This window comes from Microchirus variegatus, assembly GCF_963457635.1.
Source record: "Microchirus variegatus genome assembly, chromosome: 2".
NCBI lineage: Eukaryota > Metazoa > Chordata > Actinopteri > Pleuronectiformes > Soleidae > Microchirus > Microchirus variegatus.
Genome location: NC_139803.1, coordinates 16,084,472 through 16,101,181, shown reverse-complemented (window position 1 = coordinate 16,101,181; position 16,710 = coordinate 16,084,472). Strand labels below are relative to the sequence as shown.

Below are 16,710 nucleotides of genomic sequence, written 5' to 3'. Positions count from 1 at the left end.
CAAAGAACTGCAGTTACAGAACTTTCGGAAGACGAGAGCTTGTTGGTTTTCTGGCCCGGAGTCCAGCGATGCAGACAGAATGTGTTCCAAAAAGATAAAGCACCTTCCCTTTTTCTAAATAATTCCACAAATGTGTTTCTCGGGCACATCTGTTGTCGCTCTTGTGATCTTTGACTTTCAAATGAGGATATTGTTTGAGCTGAGTCAGGTTGCCAGGTTTCACAGCTATGTGGATGCAACTGCTCTTTAGCATCACCTAAAGGAAATCCTTATATGCAATAAGGCATTTGTTGCACCAAGAGATGAAAAACTCTTTGTTTTCTCATTCAGATCACAGTAAAAAGATGCTGTTTGCCCTGTTTTTAAATCATTTGTTAGCACGCCGCCGCTATATAGATGCTATATAGCTGCAACCGTCTTTCATTCCAAATGCAATAGCCATATGTTCTTTATTATCTGTACTGTGTATGTTTTTGTTTTTATCTTGTTGTTATACACTCTTAGAAATAAAAGTGCTAAGTAGAATCATATAAGGTTCTTCGGCTTGTCCTCATAGGAGAACCTTTTTGACTCCATGTAGAACCTTTTTATAAAGGTTCCACCTGGAACCCTTTTGGAGGGTTCCACCAAGAACCCTTTTGAAACCCTTTATTCAGGAAATGGGTTTTAAAGGGTTCTCTGGATCAAAATGGTTCTTACTGGAACCATTAGTGTTACCAAGAACCTTTGGAAAAGGGTTTTTCAGAAGCAAATGGTTCCAGGTAGAACCTCAGCCCTTGTAGAAGGACCCTTTTGGAACCCTTATTTCTAAGAGTGTAGTGTGACTGACGTGATGTGGTTTTGAATTAGTCTAGGTAAGTGGGCTATCTTATTACGAACATTCATGATAAAACAAAAATAACCAATCGATTATAGCACCTCAACGTGACAATTTGTTGTTCTTGTGTCACTTCCGCACACCTTCATCATACATGTGCTCTTATCCTTCTCCAGTGTCCCCCCCTCCGTCAGAGTGTGAGGTGGACGGCCTCCCCGGTGGTTACGGGTCCAGGGACACCATCCTCACACCTGCTGTTAAGAAGGACTGGAAGAGACGCAGGCGTGAGCATCTAAAACGCATCGACAGGTCAGCCTGTGTGATCATGACACGGGTCATTTGTTGCTGTTTTTACTGCCCCTCCTTTTAACACCACATCTGGTTTATGTGTCAGGGCCGGTCAAGTGACAGGTTTCTTATCAGAGACTTACTGTGTCAGCGGTGTGGCGATGAGTCTGATTGAATTGAATTTCTGTGCAGCTAATAGTCTAGTCTATGTAGGCATGCATGTGTGCTGCTGTCAGGCTCTGTGTGGTCAGCATCTCATGTCAGTGTTTCAGCTGCAGCAGCTGGGATCCAGGCCACGCTGAGGCTGGCAGAGGGAAACCGCAGCCTGCGTTTGAGCTGAGCGGACGAGTAGCCATGCGGTGCTCCACCCTGCTCGTCATCCTCACCGGGGTGTTGCTCTACTTGGTGCTGGGCGCCGTGGTGTTCCGCTACCTGGAGACCGAGCGGGAAGAGGGCATCCACGTCCAGCTGCAGCACACGCGCAGGGAATTCTTGTCGGACTTCAGCTGCGTGGAGCCGGACAACCTTCGGTCTCTCATAGAGGTAGACACTCCCCTAAAAAGAGCCACTCCTTATGTTCTGGATTTACTGATGCATGCTCCTCCCAACAGTCTTTCTTGAGCAGCTAAGATCATTTCAAATTGAGCAGGTAGTCTTTAAATGTGTGTGAGAGCCAATCAGAGACCTGCTTTTCCTTAGCTTTGTTTTTTTTTTGTATATTCCATACTGACACATAATCCTTGTTCAGAAATCAGATTTTCCCAAACTCAAACCACATTTGGAGGCGGTTTTGAAATGCGATTCAAATCAGATTTCCACAGATGTGTGTCTGAGTCTGAACATTGTGGCTGCTCAAATTTGATTTGCATCACTCTTCATGCAGCCCCACCCCTGGCTGCACAGTTACGGACAGTAACATTGCACAGGATATACCGGTCTCCTCCGTCACTGAGTTTTAAATTTAGTTTTTAGTGCAAGATGATGCGTTTCCACTCCCATCTTTCCTGTTTGAAAGCTGTGTCACAAAAATTCCCGAAATGTACCCACACAGATTGATTGGTCTGGACTCACAAATCCAATTTGATGTCTTTCAAGTGAAAAGAAACAGACAGCTGCAGTCTGGACATTGCCATAATCAGCAGCAGAACAGTGACTGTTCTGGGTGCAGCCCCTGCATATTCGCACTGAATTCACGGCTGACACTTAAAGGTGCATTATGTAATAAATCATAAAATCCTCCTAATATGTCACAGAGACTCAGGAATAATGTTCATATAACAAACTGAACTCACCAACAACAACAGTACAGACAAAATATTAGCATTAAAAAAAATATTTTGCAGACTGCAAATCATGTTTATGTTTTGAAATCATGTTTTGGCATGTGGCGCCACCTACCGCCGTCTACCAATCATTGCAGTCAGTAGAGTCTCAGCTGCCGAGCAACCATGGGTTGCCAGTTACGTCAGAAAATTAAACCTAAAAGACCTCAGTATTTTGAATTTGAATGTAGTAACCGTTTTTGGCCACATTCTTACATATGGCACCTTTAAGAAAAGGCTCACTAACAAAATCTACACATGCCATGAGATCCTAAGACTATGTTTGCCACTTTATCTTGCTGCAGTCATAAATTGCTCATTCCCCTCACACCAAAGTCCATAGATAAAATCAGCATTTTTAAATCTGCAGCGACATAGGATTTACTCGTCTACTGCTGCCTCACGTGATTTCCCCACAGTCACAAAATAAAGAAGTTGAATGTATCGGTGGAAGCAGTGGATTAATCATTCCTGTATGTAGTTGTGACCATTTACTTTCATTTTAAATTTACTGATGACTTTCTACAACAGGTTACATTTTTGTAACTCTCAGTCAAGATTAAAATCCAGTATTGCTGCTCATAATTTGAAATGAACTGTATTTAAAACGATATACTAAGGTGGATTTTCTTTTTCTTAATTAGTTTTCCACTCCTCTAACACTCAAAGAGGCCTATCCCGACAGATTGAGCATGTAATTGCCACTGTGACGCTGTAGTTTCAGCTCGCTGTTTACACATAAACAAATACCAAAGAGGATCTAAAGCTTAGGGAATGATTACCTTTTGATGCTAAAAATACTTTTTGGCTTGGTGTCTGACAGATACCTGGCTCTGCTTCATATTTATATTCACTGGGAACGTTTATCTGACATTGACAAGACAAAGTATCGCACTGAATATTATGTGTGCGTCCCAAAGGAGCGTTTCTGTAGTGTACCATGTTGGGTCTATGACACAGTGGATCAGTATAGACTGTGGGCCAGACTCATGGTGAAATAGACCAAGTTTGATCCAGCAAACACATTGTAAATAATGGTTTAACCAGAAAAGTCATCTGTTACGGAAGTGTATTGTATTCACCTAAAATAACGCATCCAGCAGAAGCCGGTTGTAACACCCTTCCATAGACCAGAAGCTCCATGGGGATCATGGAGCCCTGTTAGCCCTCCTGCCCAGTCGGTGCTAGCTGGTGCTAACGTATGTAAATAGTTCCATGTGACATTTTAACCCTTTAAGGTACTACTCAACCATTTGGTTGACCACACTTGAAGTCATTATATCTAATTGAAAAATGCATCAAAGTGAACTTACTAACACTTAATGTGACTTATTCTGAATGTTGAACTTTATGAATTATGCAAACAAGGTTTATTATGAATAGACGTCTCAACCGTTTGGTAGAGGCCTGTATCTGAAATATTGTGGGTCTATTGGGTCTAATATATATTTAAAAAAAAAAAATTATATATATATATATTCGTTATTGTTATCATAAGAAAAGAAAATAATAAAAAATGTATGTAATATATACATATATATGAAGAAAGAAAGAAAGAAAGAAAGAAAGAAAGAAAGAAAGAAAGAAAGAAAAAACATACACCCAGAAACACTCATTTTGGCTAAATGACAGTGATGTCACCACCATCGTGCCTGTTTTAGCCTCCCTTCGTGGTTACCAGTGAATTTTACAACCCATTTTAAAATATTAAAATATTAAACCCTAACTTTTAGAGCGTCGGATGGTCAAACTCATCCATACATCTTGATCAGATGTTACTTGTGTATGTCCATTTCCCCCTTTGCTGGTGAGACACTGTTGTTGCTTTTAAAGAGCAGTTAAAACCTTTTATTTTTAATCAGGCTTAGACTAGGCATACTAGAGTACTTATTATTATTATTAGGGTACCTTTTTTTGTGTTCTCCTGTTCTTTGTTTAAACAATCAGTATTTTATATATACATTTTATGTGATTCCATAAATGGAAGATGTTGAACATTTTGATGAGAAAAAAAAGTGATAATATTTAAAAAAGACCAATTACCAATTTCAAAGCTCAATTTCCGACTGCCTTTCCAAAACAAGGACGCCCATGCTTTGTCAAATTATGATGATTTAAAAACACTCATGATCTCAAAAACATGATTTGATGGTATCTTTAATTAGTTCCAGTTCAAAAAAATAAAAATACACCTAAATTGATGCAAAACGAATGGCAGCCATAAGAAGGGAAGTAATGAAGTGGCAGCTGTTAAAGGATCATTCTTTAGACGTTGTTCTGTGGGTCAGGTTTCACTCAACAAGTGTCAGCTGCTGTTTCAACAAGTCTTCAACAGACTCAAAGTCCCTCTTTCCGCCGTTCACATCCTGAGTAATGTGAGATGTTAGACGCGACACTACTCAATGTCACCTTTGTACAGCGGGACAAGTTTATTCCACTGGCTATTAATGTGTAATGGGTCATGTGCCTGGTATTGTGACACAGCTGTTGGTCTGTGCTGGTCTTTTTGTTGTATGTCAATAATACATGAACTAGTATTAACTTACCTTAAAATATAACAAACAGAGTCTGATTTGAGATTCTGCAGGTTTGTATCAGACGGTATTACATTGGAATTTATAGGAATGTGCGCTTATTGTCATTATTTCAGTGTAAACGAGTTATAAATTGAGAATTATCAGCAGATTCATTCATAGTTGTAGGGCTTAAATCTAGTTCAGATATAAAAGTGGTCAGGCTGAATATTTGTACAGCAATTTTTACTGTATATTTTGTGTTGGATGTGACTTTACAGTCAGATACATCAGGGCCTTGCAATTCCTGAGTGGAGTGCTCTCAATTATGGTTCTTTTCTTACCTCCTCCCCTGTTTGATCAAATTATTGCATTGGAATCTGAAATGGTCAGAAAGTAATGTGAGAATCGTGTTTTTTTTTTGTCAACTAGTGCAGTGACCGTAGGAAGTATGTATTCCTATAGTGGGAGCTGAAAAAGATTTTTCTCTTATGGTAATGCATGATAAGGAACTGGCGTGGCTGACAGTCACAATAGCTAGCTACGCTAATGCTAATTGAACATAGAAAAAATTGTGTTGTGCCTAACGAGGTTGCACATTGTTTGTATTATGTTAGCCCTACGCTAATGCTAATCGTAGCCTCGCTAGCTTAGTAGCCGCAAAGTAGTAGCATGCTAATGAAAAAAAAAGTGTGCTCGCGTATTGGTGAATGGACACTGATTTTGGTCGTTTCGGTATAACACCATGTTCTGCTGTTAACCGTGTGAAAATGTCTCCCCCACAGTGATGACAGACTCTTCACTCCCACCTTTCCGCTCCAGACAGCGCAGCTGCTGCTGATGAGCCGCTGCCTGCCTGGTGTAGCGTGATAAATCAGTGATAATTAAAATTCCTCCAAAAAATTTGAAAATCAAGGATGCACACCATCGGGCCATGCTCAACCCATATCCAAAGTCTTACACAGACAGACAGACAGACACACAAACACACAAACACAACTTGCTTTATAGACTGATATAGGTAGATACTAAGGTGAAAAGCATTTAACTTTTCTCACAGACTTCTTTTTTAATTGAATTATAATATACAGCTGCATAATTAAGTCGCGCTTCAAGCACAAATCTGAAGCTAAAAGACTTAAACGTAGCTCCTCAAACCGTTTATGACAGGCATATGCCGTGATATGACTCCAGCTGACAGGAGGCTCTGCCTCATAGATCATATCATCTCATTAATTAGAGGTAATGTTTGCAGTCACCATATTCTGTCACCAATCCATCACATTCACCTTTCAGCTCGGATTTAACGAATGTCTCGAAGTGCCAAGAGATGCAAAAAATGGATAATTGGATCAGGCAATTGAATTATCTGTGCTGGCAGTGGTTCGATAGACTTCAGACAGAATGGAGCCAGTCGCAGTTGTACATCACCAGTGGCCTCTTTGTCACTGGCAGGCCAACGTGACGATGCACTTTCTACATCATTTCTTCCTCCGCCGTTGAGGAGCTGCGGCTCGATTTTAATGTAATAACATGAGGGATCTTTGCAGGGGAAATAAAAACTCACTCGTGCATGTGCTGGATTTTGAATCTGTCAGCATCTCTTATAGAGATGAATCATGTATACAATTTTGAACACAATTTGAAATCACTGATGTGATTCAGTGATAATTTATTCATGTGTGAAGTCACTTTCTAATCCTCTCATCGAAACTCTCTCTACTGTCCAATCCCAGGAGGTGGTCGATGCCATTGGTGCAGGTGTGGATCCCATCAACAACACCACCTTTGTCAGCCAGTGGGATCTCGCCAGTGCCTTTTTTTTCTCAGGGACAATCATCACAACCATTGGTCCGTATCTAGTACAACCATTAAGACCTCGAAATGAAACATTTTGACTGGAATACGCTCCTAGATTTAACCTCTGACCCCACATTTCAGGTTTTGGAAACATCTCCCCCAAGACAGAAGGAGGCCAGCTGTTTTGTATTTTCTACGCCCTGGTGGGAATCCCGTTGTTTGGTATCCTGCTCGCTGGTGTCGGAGACCATCTGGGCACCGGGCTGAGGAAAGCTGTTGCCAAAATAGAGACTCTCTTCCTGGTCAGACCCATAAACTGTGCTGTGTTCTCTTTGCTTGCGCTTGATGTAAATCTCTTTCTTTTCCTCACTCCTCTGTGTTGTTTTGCTCTGTCGACAGAAATGGCGTGTCAGTCCCACTATTGTGCGAGTGATCTCTGCCGTCCTGTCCATCCTGCTGGGTTGTCTGCTCTTTGTTGCGGTGCCTATCTTCGTTTTCCAAGAAGTGGAGCAATGGAGTCTTCTGGAGTCGGCCTACTTTGTAGTCATCACCCTAACAACTGTGGGATTTGGAGACTATGTAGCAGGTATACAGGACTAAAGCAGTGGTGCATACTGTATATATCTCAGCAGGAATTGGGTGAAAATTAAAAAGGCAACGCATCGTTAGCTCTGTAGCAGAGGTGATCCTAGACTCTTACTTAATAGAATATTAAGTAAGCCAAGCACAGTTCTAAACAACTGCCTCACTACACGCGTGCACATGCTAATCACAGCTGCTGCTGTTCCTGCACCGCGCAGCTCCAAATTTCCTGGATGCAGTCTGGACGTTAAAAGACAGATATAGAACACATAACTTCGAAAGCAATGCAGAAACAAAGGCTTTAAATATAGAAGTCAACTGCCTGTGACAAATATCTTTGCTGCATTATCTCAACATTAGCGTTGAGATAGTGTTGGTAGTTTGAATTGCTAGGTAAATCACTTGAACCCCCACTCTAAAGCTGTTTGTGCCTTGGTTTGCTGGAGCTCCCACACTAATTGACCTTCATTTGTATTTACAATAACCGACTGTAAAATATTCATTCAAAAATGCCAATTTCAAACAATTTTACTGCAGAAATAAATAATAATAATAAAAAAAATAGTCAACTAAATCATCAAAATAATATATATTCTAAAATGAGGAATTAAAAAAAATATGACCCTGCTAATTCTGTATACAAAGGCAGGCTTTATTGCACAGACAGCCTCATCAGAGGTCAAACTTTCTAATCGTGCGCCCATCCCTTTCCTCTTAACAGACACCTTAACAACATTTACAATATACACTCAAAGCACCACAACTTGACAGCTTGTCATCATTTGCCATCCTTTTATCAACAAATGAATAAGAACTTACTTAAAACATCGTCCTGTTTATGCTGAAGAAACAAAAAAAAGGCTCTACTCTTCTGTGCTTGTTTTTTTTTGTGTGTGTTCATTTATTTTTTTTACAAATTTCCCCTCTATTGTTGAATTTATCGATTAGAAGATAAGTTGCTGGGTATGATACAATTTAATTAGTCATCCGTAAGTATTCCTGTCGGTTGCAATGCATTAAGATCACTTAGCACAGACAATTTTCATTTAACGCCTAAATTATTCAGAAGATTTTCTCCTAAGAAGTGAACTATTGATTTAGCTGCTGTAGGCTTCGTCCTGACGTAATTGTTTATTTTCTCCATAGAGATGAATGGATGGATGGATATGCTGCCCCAACATGCGTTACTTGAATGCCACGAGTTGTCGCAGTTTAGTGATTATGCCTATTCTAGCCAGTTACTAAAGAAAACATACATGTCATATATGCATCATATATGTATTCATATAGCCCTGCGATGGACTGTGAGCTGTCCAGAGTGTACCCCACCTATCGTTCTATGTCAGCTGAGATAGACACAGCACCCCCTGTGACCCTCCGGTGGAGGATAAAGCGGTAGATAATGAATGGCTGGATATATTCATATATGACGAGGTTGATCCAACTCTGAGTTGATTGGCAGTTCCTAGAGCTGTCTTTTGGGGAAATGCCAGACCAATATTAACATTGGACTTATTTCTCTCTCCTTGAGTAAAGACTGTCACCTTGAGGTGGACGCTCAACACTCTTAGAAATAAGGGTTCCAAAAGGGTCCTTCTACAAGGGCTGAGATTCAACCTGGAACCATTTGCTTTTGAAAAACCATTTACAGAGGAAAGGGTTTTTCAAGGGTTCTTGGTAAGACTAATGGTTCCAGTAAGAACCATTTTGATCCAGAGAACCCTTTAAAACCCCTTTCCTGAATAAAGGGTTTTAAAAGGGTTCTTGGTGGAACCTTCCAAAAAAGGGTTCTCCTATGAGGACAAGCCGAAGAACCTTATATGGTTCTACTTAGCATTTTTATTTCTAAGACTGTACTTTCCGAACTACTGTTCTTGTGCATTGCTACCTGAGGAGTCGTAATCACAGCACAGGACATCCTGAAAAGGCTTTCAGAAGAACTAAGAATGAATATGTCATAGATATGAGAGGGGAATGTTCAAATCTGCAAACAAACATTTGAATTGGTCCTCGAATGCAACTTGCTACCGAATCAGAGGCCTCGAAAACAACACACATAGGACCGTGTCCATCACTCCACTCCATCACATTAAAGTCATCAAGTCCCAAAACCAAAACTTAAAGTTGAAGTTGTCTTCAGTGTGAGAAAACTTCAGATGATGCTTGAATAACTGCTAAGATGATGGAAAGCGTTGTCATGACAATGTCAGTTGTGAGTGGCCACCATACATGCGCTGTCACATGGGTAAGAGCATGTCCTTCAAAATAGAATAGAACCCACTTGTGGGTTGCAACTCACCGTTCAAGAAAGATACCTCTATTCTATATCTTCTAAGATAATAGTGTCTTATACTACATACACCATATGGACTAAAGTATTTGGACGCCTGACCATAACACAAACCCAGACCATATTCAAATACAAATACAGAAGCTGTAATAGCTTCCACACTTTTTTGGTAGACTTCCCTGAGTGTTCACATGGGCATAGAAAAGGGCTCTTCCTCAAACTGCTGCCACAAAGTTGGAAGCATAGCATTGTCCAAAATATCTTGATATGCTGGAGTGTTAAGATTGCCCTTCATTGGAGGCCTAGAGCCCAAAGCCTGATTGAAGCACCTGAAGTCAATCCTTAGGTGTGGCCAAACTTCGTAAAGTAGAGAGTTGCATATTGCTGCTTCAACTGAGTGCTGTTGTCATCTTGTATGTCTTTGTGTTTTCTCACAGGAGATTCTGGCATAGCAGGGGGCGACCACTGGTACAAGCCTCTGGTGTGGTTCTGGATCCTGCTGGGCCTTGCCTACTTTGCATCGATCTTGACTATGATTGGTAACTGGCTGCGGGTTCTCTCTAAGAAGACCAGAGCTGAGGTACCTTTTGTATGTTCCTCCATCAAAAGCTCAAACAAGGAGGTTACATTTTGTCGCTGAGCAGCGTAGCTCAAAAAGTAAAGGATGGATTCTGGGGATGTCCCAAAGAAGTTCCAGACTTGGATCCGATTCATGTGTTGTTTCATTTGAAATAATGGTTTGAGAGATAGTTAAGTGTATTGACACACATTTTGTCCTGTTCTCCCAGATGGAAGAACTACGAGCCCATGCCACTGACTGGACTCAGAACATCCAGAACATGTCGGTGGACTTTCGCATTCCAGGAAAAATCGACGACCCCTTCAAACGTCGCAGGAGAAAGCGCCGCCATGGCCCTCGCAGTCATGGTCACAGCGTATCGGCCACAGGGGCTCCTGATGGGAGAGAAGAGCACCATGAGAACGAAACCGAATCCGGATCGTACTCCACTTCGTCCTCTTCTGCCTCCTCCAACGAATCAGGATCTGGAACAGAGACGGACTCTCAGGCCACTCAGACAGAACGAGTGCCTGAAGAGAAACCAGAAGAGAGCGTAAAGGAGGAGATTCCTCCTGATCCCCACCTGTCTCAGCCTCTGGACTACTTTGGGGAGAACCTTGCGTTCATCGATGAGTCATCAGATGCTCTGAGTGGTAAACTACATTTGGACCCGCTGTTGGAGTCAACGCAAGCCGACTCCGGTCGCTCCCGTCATCCAAAGAGGAGACGTCACAGAAGGCCTGTTCCACAGAGAAGCTCCAACAGCTCCAACCCTGACAAAAAGGAGCCCAACGGAAGCACCACACCAGTTCCAGATCTACCCCTGAACCTTAAGGTTTGAGCGAGGAGCTAAAAGCTGAAAGATTCAACGTGAGAGATGTTTTTTTTTTAAAAACCTGACACAGGAGTTCACAGCCTTGCAATTTATTTGTGTATATGTACTGCTTACTTACAGACACTTAAGATGAAAACATATTGCAGATGCCTTAGCCACTTGTGGTTTGCATTTAATGCCCTTTAGCATGTGAGTGTGTATGCCTTAATCAAAGATGATGATAAGTGTTTTTATATGCCAATGATCCCTTCACTTCAGAGGAGCTACTGCTCTCTACTGGGCCAAGAGAGAAGTGCACCTCCATTCTCTCCACATGAGGGCTCACTGCTTTTTGCTAATACACACCAGAGCAAGAGGAATCCGATATAACCAAAAACCTGTTTGGTCAGAAACGTCCTGCCAACAATCACACGGGTATTATACAGGCTCTTACATGTTGTTGGTTTGTAACGAAACTTTTCTAAATGCCTTGTAAACAACCGTGATGGCCAAATGCATTAATCACACTGTACTGCAAACTGTAATAAATATTTTGAAGTAAACACAGAGCTGCATTGTAAGTATGTGTTTTATGAAGATAATGTTGGAGACAATTGTGACCGGTTAGTGCACAGGTGTCAAACTGCCGGCCCGCGGGCCATATGCGGTCCCCCAATCGATGACATGTGGCACCCCACTTAATATCATGTGGAGGGCCACAATATTTTGCTGAGGCACAGCTGCCAGCAAGGTGACACGATATAATATAATATATGTTTGTTAGCAATGCTAACAAAGTTGTCGAAAGGTTTTGCGGATTCAAAACAGCGTGACCATGGCAACCCATTCGCCACGATACAGGAAGTGCTGACTGACTTTGACTTTGACACACCTGGGTTCGTGCCTATACGTGAAAAACAGGTCACTGCTCTAGTAAAGTGAGACGGCTGCAAACCGGTAGGAGTATGAGTGAAAACTCCTGCTAAATACACACAAACACTCCCTCAGCCAGGTCTGATAGTTTTGCCTGATCAAGCCCAATTGGAGGACAAATCATTTGTTGCAGCAGATGCAGCCCATCCCCCTCCTGTCACCTCTCTTATCAATGTAATGTAAATGCTCATCTGTTTGGGGCAGCTGAGGAAACACGGCAGCTCAAGATAACAACTCCCGAAAAACAAGACTCTTGGCTGGTAAAAAGCAAACCATTTTTATTCTATAGCAATCACACACTTATACAAATGTACTTGTGTGTATAGTTATATCCTATTTGTGCCAATATACCCTACTCTGGAAACAACTACACATACTGTCACTTTGGCAGTGACGGAAGCCTGTTGAAAGTATTTTTTTAATTTTTTTTTTTTATCAATTTTGGTCTTTTGACAAGCCCTCAAATCAGTATTACTCTTGAAGTTGTTGGGCCTGAGTCTGGCAGTTTGAATCTCTGACTAATATCTCTTCTGATTTTGTCTCTGCACAGAAAAATGTGTTCCTCACCACATCTTTGGGAGAAAGGCATATCATAGCTGGCTGGAAAATCAAAGACAGTAGTCTGCAAGTGCAGTTATGGGTGAACAGGTAAAGAGTGCACTGAGGGTTTAATATCATTGCAGCATTTGAGAAGGAGTTATGGCAGGACTATTCAAGTACAAAACTCAGTTGGACAGCATTTTCAAACCTAGGAATCTATGTGTGTGTGTATATATATATATATATATATATATACCCTACCGTTCAAAGGTTTGGGGTCACCTATACTATTTTTTTGTGTTTTCCATTAAACTCATACTTTTATTCACCAAAAGAGTTGCAAAATGAATAGAAAATATAGTCAAAACATTGACAAGATTAGAAATAATGTTTTTTTTATTCAAGATAATCATTTTGCCCTTCAAACTTTGCTTTTGTCAAAGAACCAGCAAAACCGTTTTCAGCTTGCACAAGGGTTTTCTCATCATTCAATAGCCTTCTAACGCGATTAGCAAACACAATGTACCATTAGAACACTGGAGAGATGGGAATGGGCCTCTATACACCAAAAAAGTGCTTTCCCTTCAAAAATAAGGACATTTCTAAGTGACCCCAAACTTTTGGTAGTGTATATACTGTATGTACTATATATATATATATATATATATATATATATATATATATATAGATATACACACAGTATTATACAATATATATAGTGTTGGCTGAGCCAACGAGTGTACCGTCACCCTCTAGATTTACTTCTACATTCATTGGTCAAACATGTGATCTGATTAACAGACAAAAATCACAATTTCACAAATCACAACAACTTGATTACATTATAAGGTGCTTAATGAATGACGGGAACGACCTCAAACTGATGTGTCTGTATCGCTGAGGATTAGACCTGCATTAAGCACAGCTTTAGCTCACATATATCTTTGGATGTCTGCTGCAAACGTCTCCCTTAAGGTCACTGAGTCACAGTCTCTGTTGGGTTCAGGTCAGGGTCGTGACCAAGACTCTCCAAAACGTGTATTTTTAATAATAACTTTTTTGTTTGTTTATTCTTTAGAATAGCAAATTCAAATTAGTATGGAATAAGCTATTTGTACCAGGGAGTCTGACACCAAATTACTTTTCTTCAATTATTTGGACTTTAGCCCCTGTTTTGGATAGTTTTGTGTCAACTTCCTACTCATGTCTTTGATGATTGAAATCCAATTAGCTTTCATTTTTAGAATAATATAGAATAATAACAACGTTAACTAAAATACTCACACAAACCCATTCAAATCACTACTGTTGATGCATCATGACAAAAACTTGGCAATTTAAGGGTTAAAAAACTTTTAAAAATCATTAATGTTTGCTATGAATGATGAGGACTGATAATATATAATATCTAGCAATAATCATTTATAAAACATTATACACCTTCACTGTACACAGGCTGAAATAAATGAACCAAAAATAACCCAGTGTGCACGAAGTATATTGAAAATAATTCATTTATTGTGTTTTTTAGACCATAAAATTAAGGTGCACCATGACAAAAATGTGGCAATTCAAGGGTTATTATTTTTATATTTTTTTTATAAAATGCATTAATATTAATATGTAATTTCATTAATATATAATTGTATTTGTGGTATATCTTCTGTGTGTTCATGTACCGTTTTTGAAGGCACATCTAAAGGTTAATGCAGTATACACACCAATAAAAGAGTGTTGTTGGTTTTAAAAAACTTTTAAAAATGAAATATATGAATAAACATGTTTCCAGTAATGCATGAATCCACACAAACAATTCTTGGCAATCAATAGAGGAGATGTGACAAACACAGTTTATTAAAAAACACAGCACAATACACTTGTTTACTGATTATTATTTGAGAAAAGATAAACTGACGTCAAAAAGAAGGCTTAGACACAGGAAGGTCAAATGCAAATGAATCGAGCAACAACTCCAAAGACACAGAGGCACAAAGAGAGCGTATAGGGAGAATATAGAGAGACTGAAGGCAGAGGACACAGGTGAAACACAGCTGGGTGGGGCAGGACATCACAAAAGAAGAGGGAAAAACTCCACAAAGACAGGACAAGAAGTTACACAACAGACACACACAATAATACATGTCCGGTGAGTCTCTCCAGTTGTGCACTAAGTGTTTTATGATTTAACAGTGAGGATAAAAAGACATTGCCAGACCTTGCAGAGAATGGCATGTGCTGCAAGACTTGAAAAGCATTTTGTACACGCAGTACTGTATGTACTGTATACATGCCCTTCATTTTTTATCAATATAGCCCCTATCACTAGCTCCGCAGCTCCTCAGTTGACCCCGTGTAAGCGATACTTGGCTGGTAACTCTACCTTGGCGTTTCAATCTGGAAAAAGGCACCAAGGACAAACGTGGTGCAATCTCAAATTGTGCCTGGAGCCATTTTGTGTTTTTATTTGTGTGTGTTTTCTTCTTCTTTTCTGCGGGGAATTGTTACATTTTCTACTGTCAGAAAATATCTGGTTGATGAAGGTTGAAGCTTTCTTATGATTCCCCAGTTTCTCTTTATGGTAAATGAATGCTCCCTTTTTTTTCTCTCTTTTTTTTTTAAATATATGAATTTAGCCAGCAGGGGGCAGACACTCACACATTTTCCTCTGTCCAGCAGCCTAACAGTACAGGATGTTTTCAAACATCCAGGTACATTTCACTGAAACACAGTATATGTGGAATTGAAACTATGTAAGGGACCACCTGCATAATTTAAAATAAAATAAATGACAGCCTGTTTTTCTCTGTGCGTCTCCCTGTTGCCATGTCTTTATGGTGAGTCTTGCAGGGATTATGTGAAAGTCAGGTTTTTGGAAATGCGACACTTTTCTGCAGGAAATACAAAAAAGGCAGCGCAGCAGCAGCAATGCTCTGGCATTGTGAACAGGAAGTCAGCAGACAGTGATGATGTGCAGTGGCAGTGGGTGACCTTTTACTGGAGGACACACACTCAGCTGCTATAACGTCACTGCTGCTGCAGTTCCCTCAAGCTGTCACTAGAGGGCAAATAATTGGCAGTATTTTTTTAAATATACAGTATATAGTGCTGATGTAGACCATACACTCATGACCTGGTGTTAAAGGGAAAATCCATCTTAAAACAATTTACATATGCTATTTTTCCCCCCCTGTAAGAGCAGAGACACAGACTAAATGTTGGAAATAATCCATGGATTTTTTTTTTTCTCATTCACATGTGGGCTGTATGACTGTAATATGTCATCTCAGTGAATAAATTACACTTAAATTGATCACATCATGGGGCTATATTCAATTTAGCAAATAAATTAGTTTATACTGAGGGGTGTTTTTTTATATTAAATAATGAGTATAATCATTTTTAGGATGACTATATCATAGTTATCATAGGGATCGTCTAAAAAAAACACTGCAGTACAAGTGGTAACCTTGAAATCTTTTCATTGTATTCCTTATAACCAGTTCATCCACTTGACAGCTCTTCTCCCCCCATAACACCACGATCACCTGGCACTGCAGCCTGGATATGGTGGTTTTCTGTCCGTGCTGTTTACCATAAGACTAATAAGGCGACTCCTTCTGTGGCACAAATGGCTTCTTGGTATTTATACATCAGCTGACACCTGTCCGGGGGTCATGACCTGCAGCATAAGAAGCACCACAGGGTCCACAGCAGGCGGCTAAACTCACAATCACTGGCAACACTGTTGGACAGCTACACTTATTATGATAATATCATAAACACAAATGTAAACAGTGTCATTGACACGGGGATCTAAAGAATACAGCACCGTTATGGCTGTTTTTTTTCGTCCTCTATAAAGGGGATGATCATGCAGACTCTGCACCAGTGTGATGCAGCCCCGCAGAAGTGCAGTGTCTGCAGCAGGGAGTGAATGACCTTGTTTCAAGGTCGCAGTGACACTGCCGTCAGTTTTTCCCTCTCGTGCACGCGCCGCGGAAGTCCTATCCCGCGAGCACATCATGACACACACACACACAGCAGCTCTGTCCTGCCTCAGTTATTAGTTTAAACACGACCTTTATCTCTGTCATTTAAAGAGGAGATGTACACTTAAAACTAAAAGCCCAGAGTTTCTGTCTTTCTGTCTTACTTTCTTTCTTATTTCTAAACCAGTGTGTGTGTGTGTGTGTGTGTGCTTGTGCGCGCGCGTGCGCCAGCTGCCACCAGTCGTGTTGCAGAGCGCGTGCAG

The 16,710-nt window shown here is 40.5% G+C and overlaps 1 protein-coding gene across 1 annotated transcript; it reads left to right on the top strand.

Moving 5' to 3' along the window:
• Positions 1–1,459: 1,459 nt before the first annotated feature.
• Positions 1,460–11,012, top strand: kcnk4b (potassium channel, subfamily K, member 4b; the record flags this gene model as incomplete). The annotated part of the gene is made up of 6 exons (XM_083905226.1): positions 1,460–1,648; positions 6,677–6,791; positions 6,882–7,042; positions 7,140–7,326; positions 10,050–10,192; positions 10,401–11,012. 6 exons carry the CDS (start codon positions 1,460–1,462, stop codon positions 11,010–11,012), a joined length of 1,407 nt encoding a protein of 468 aa, XP_083761352.1.
• Positions 11,013–16,710: the final 5,698 nt, after the last annotated feature.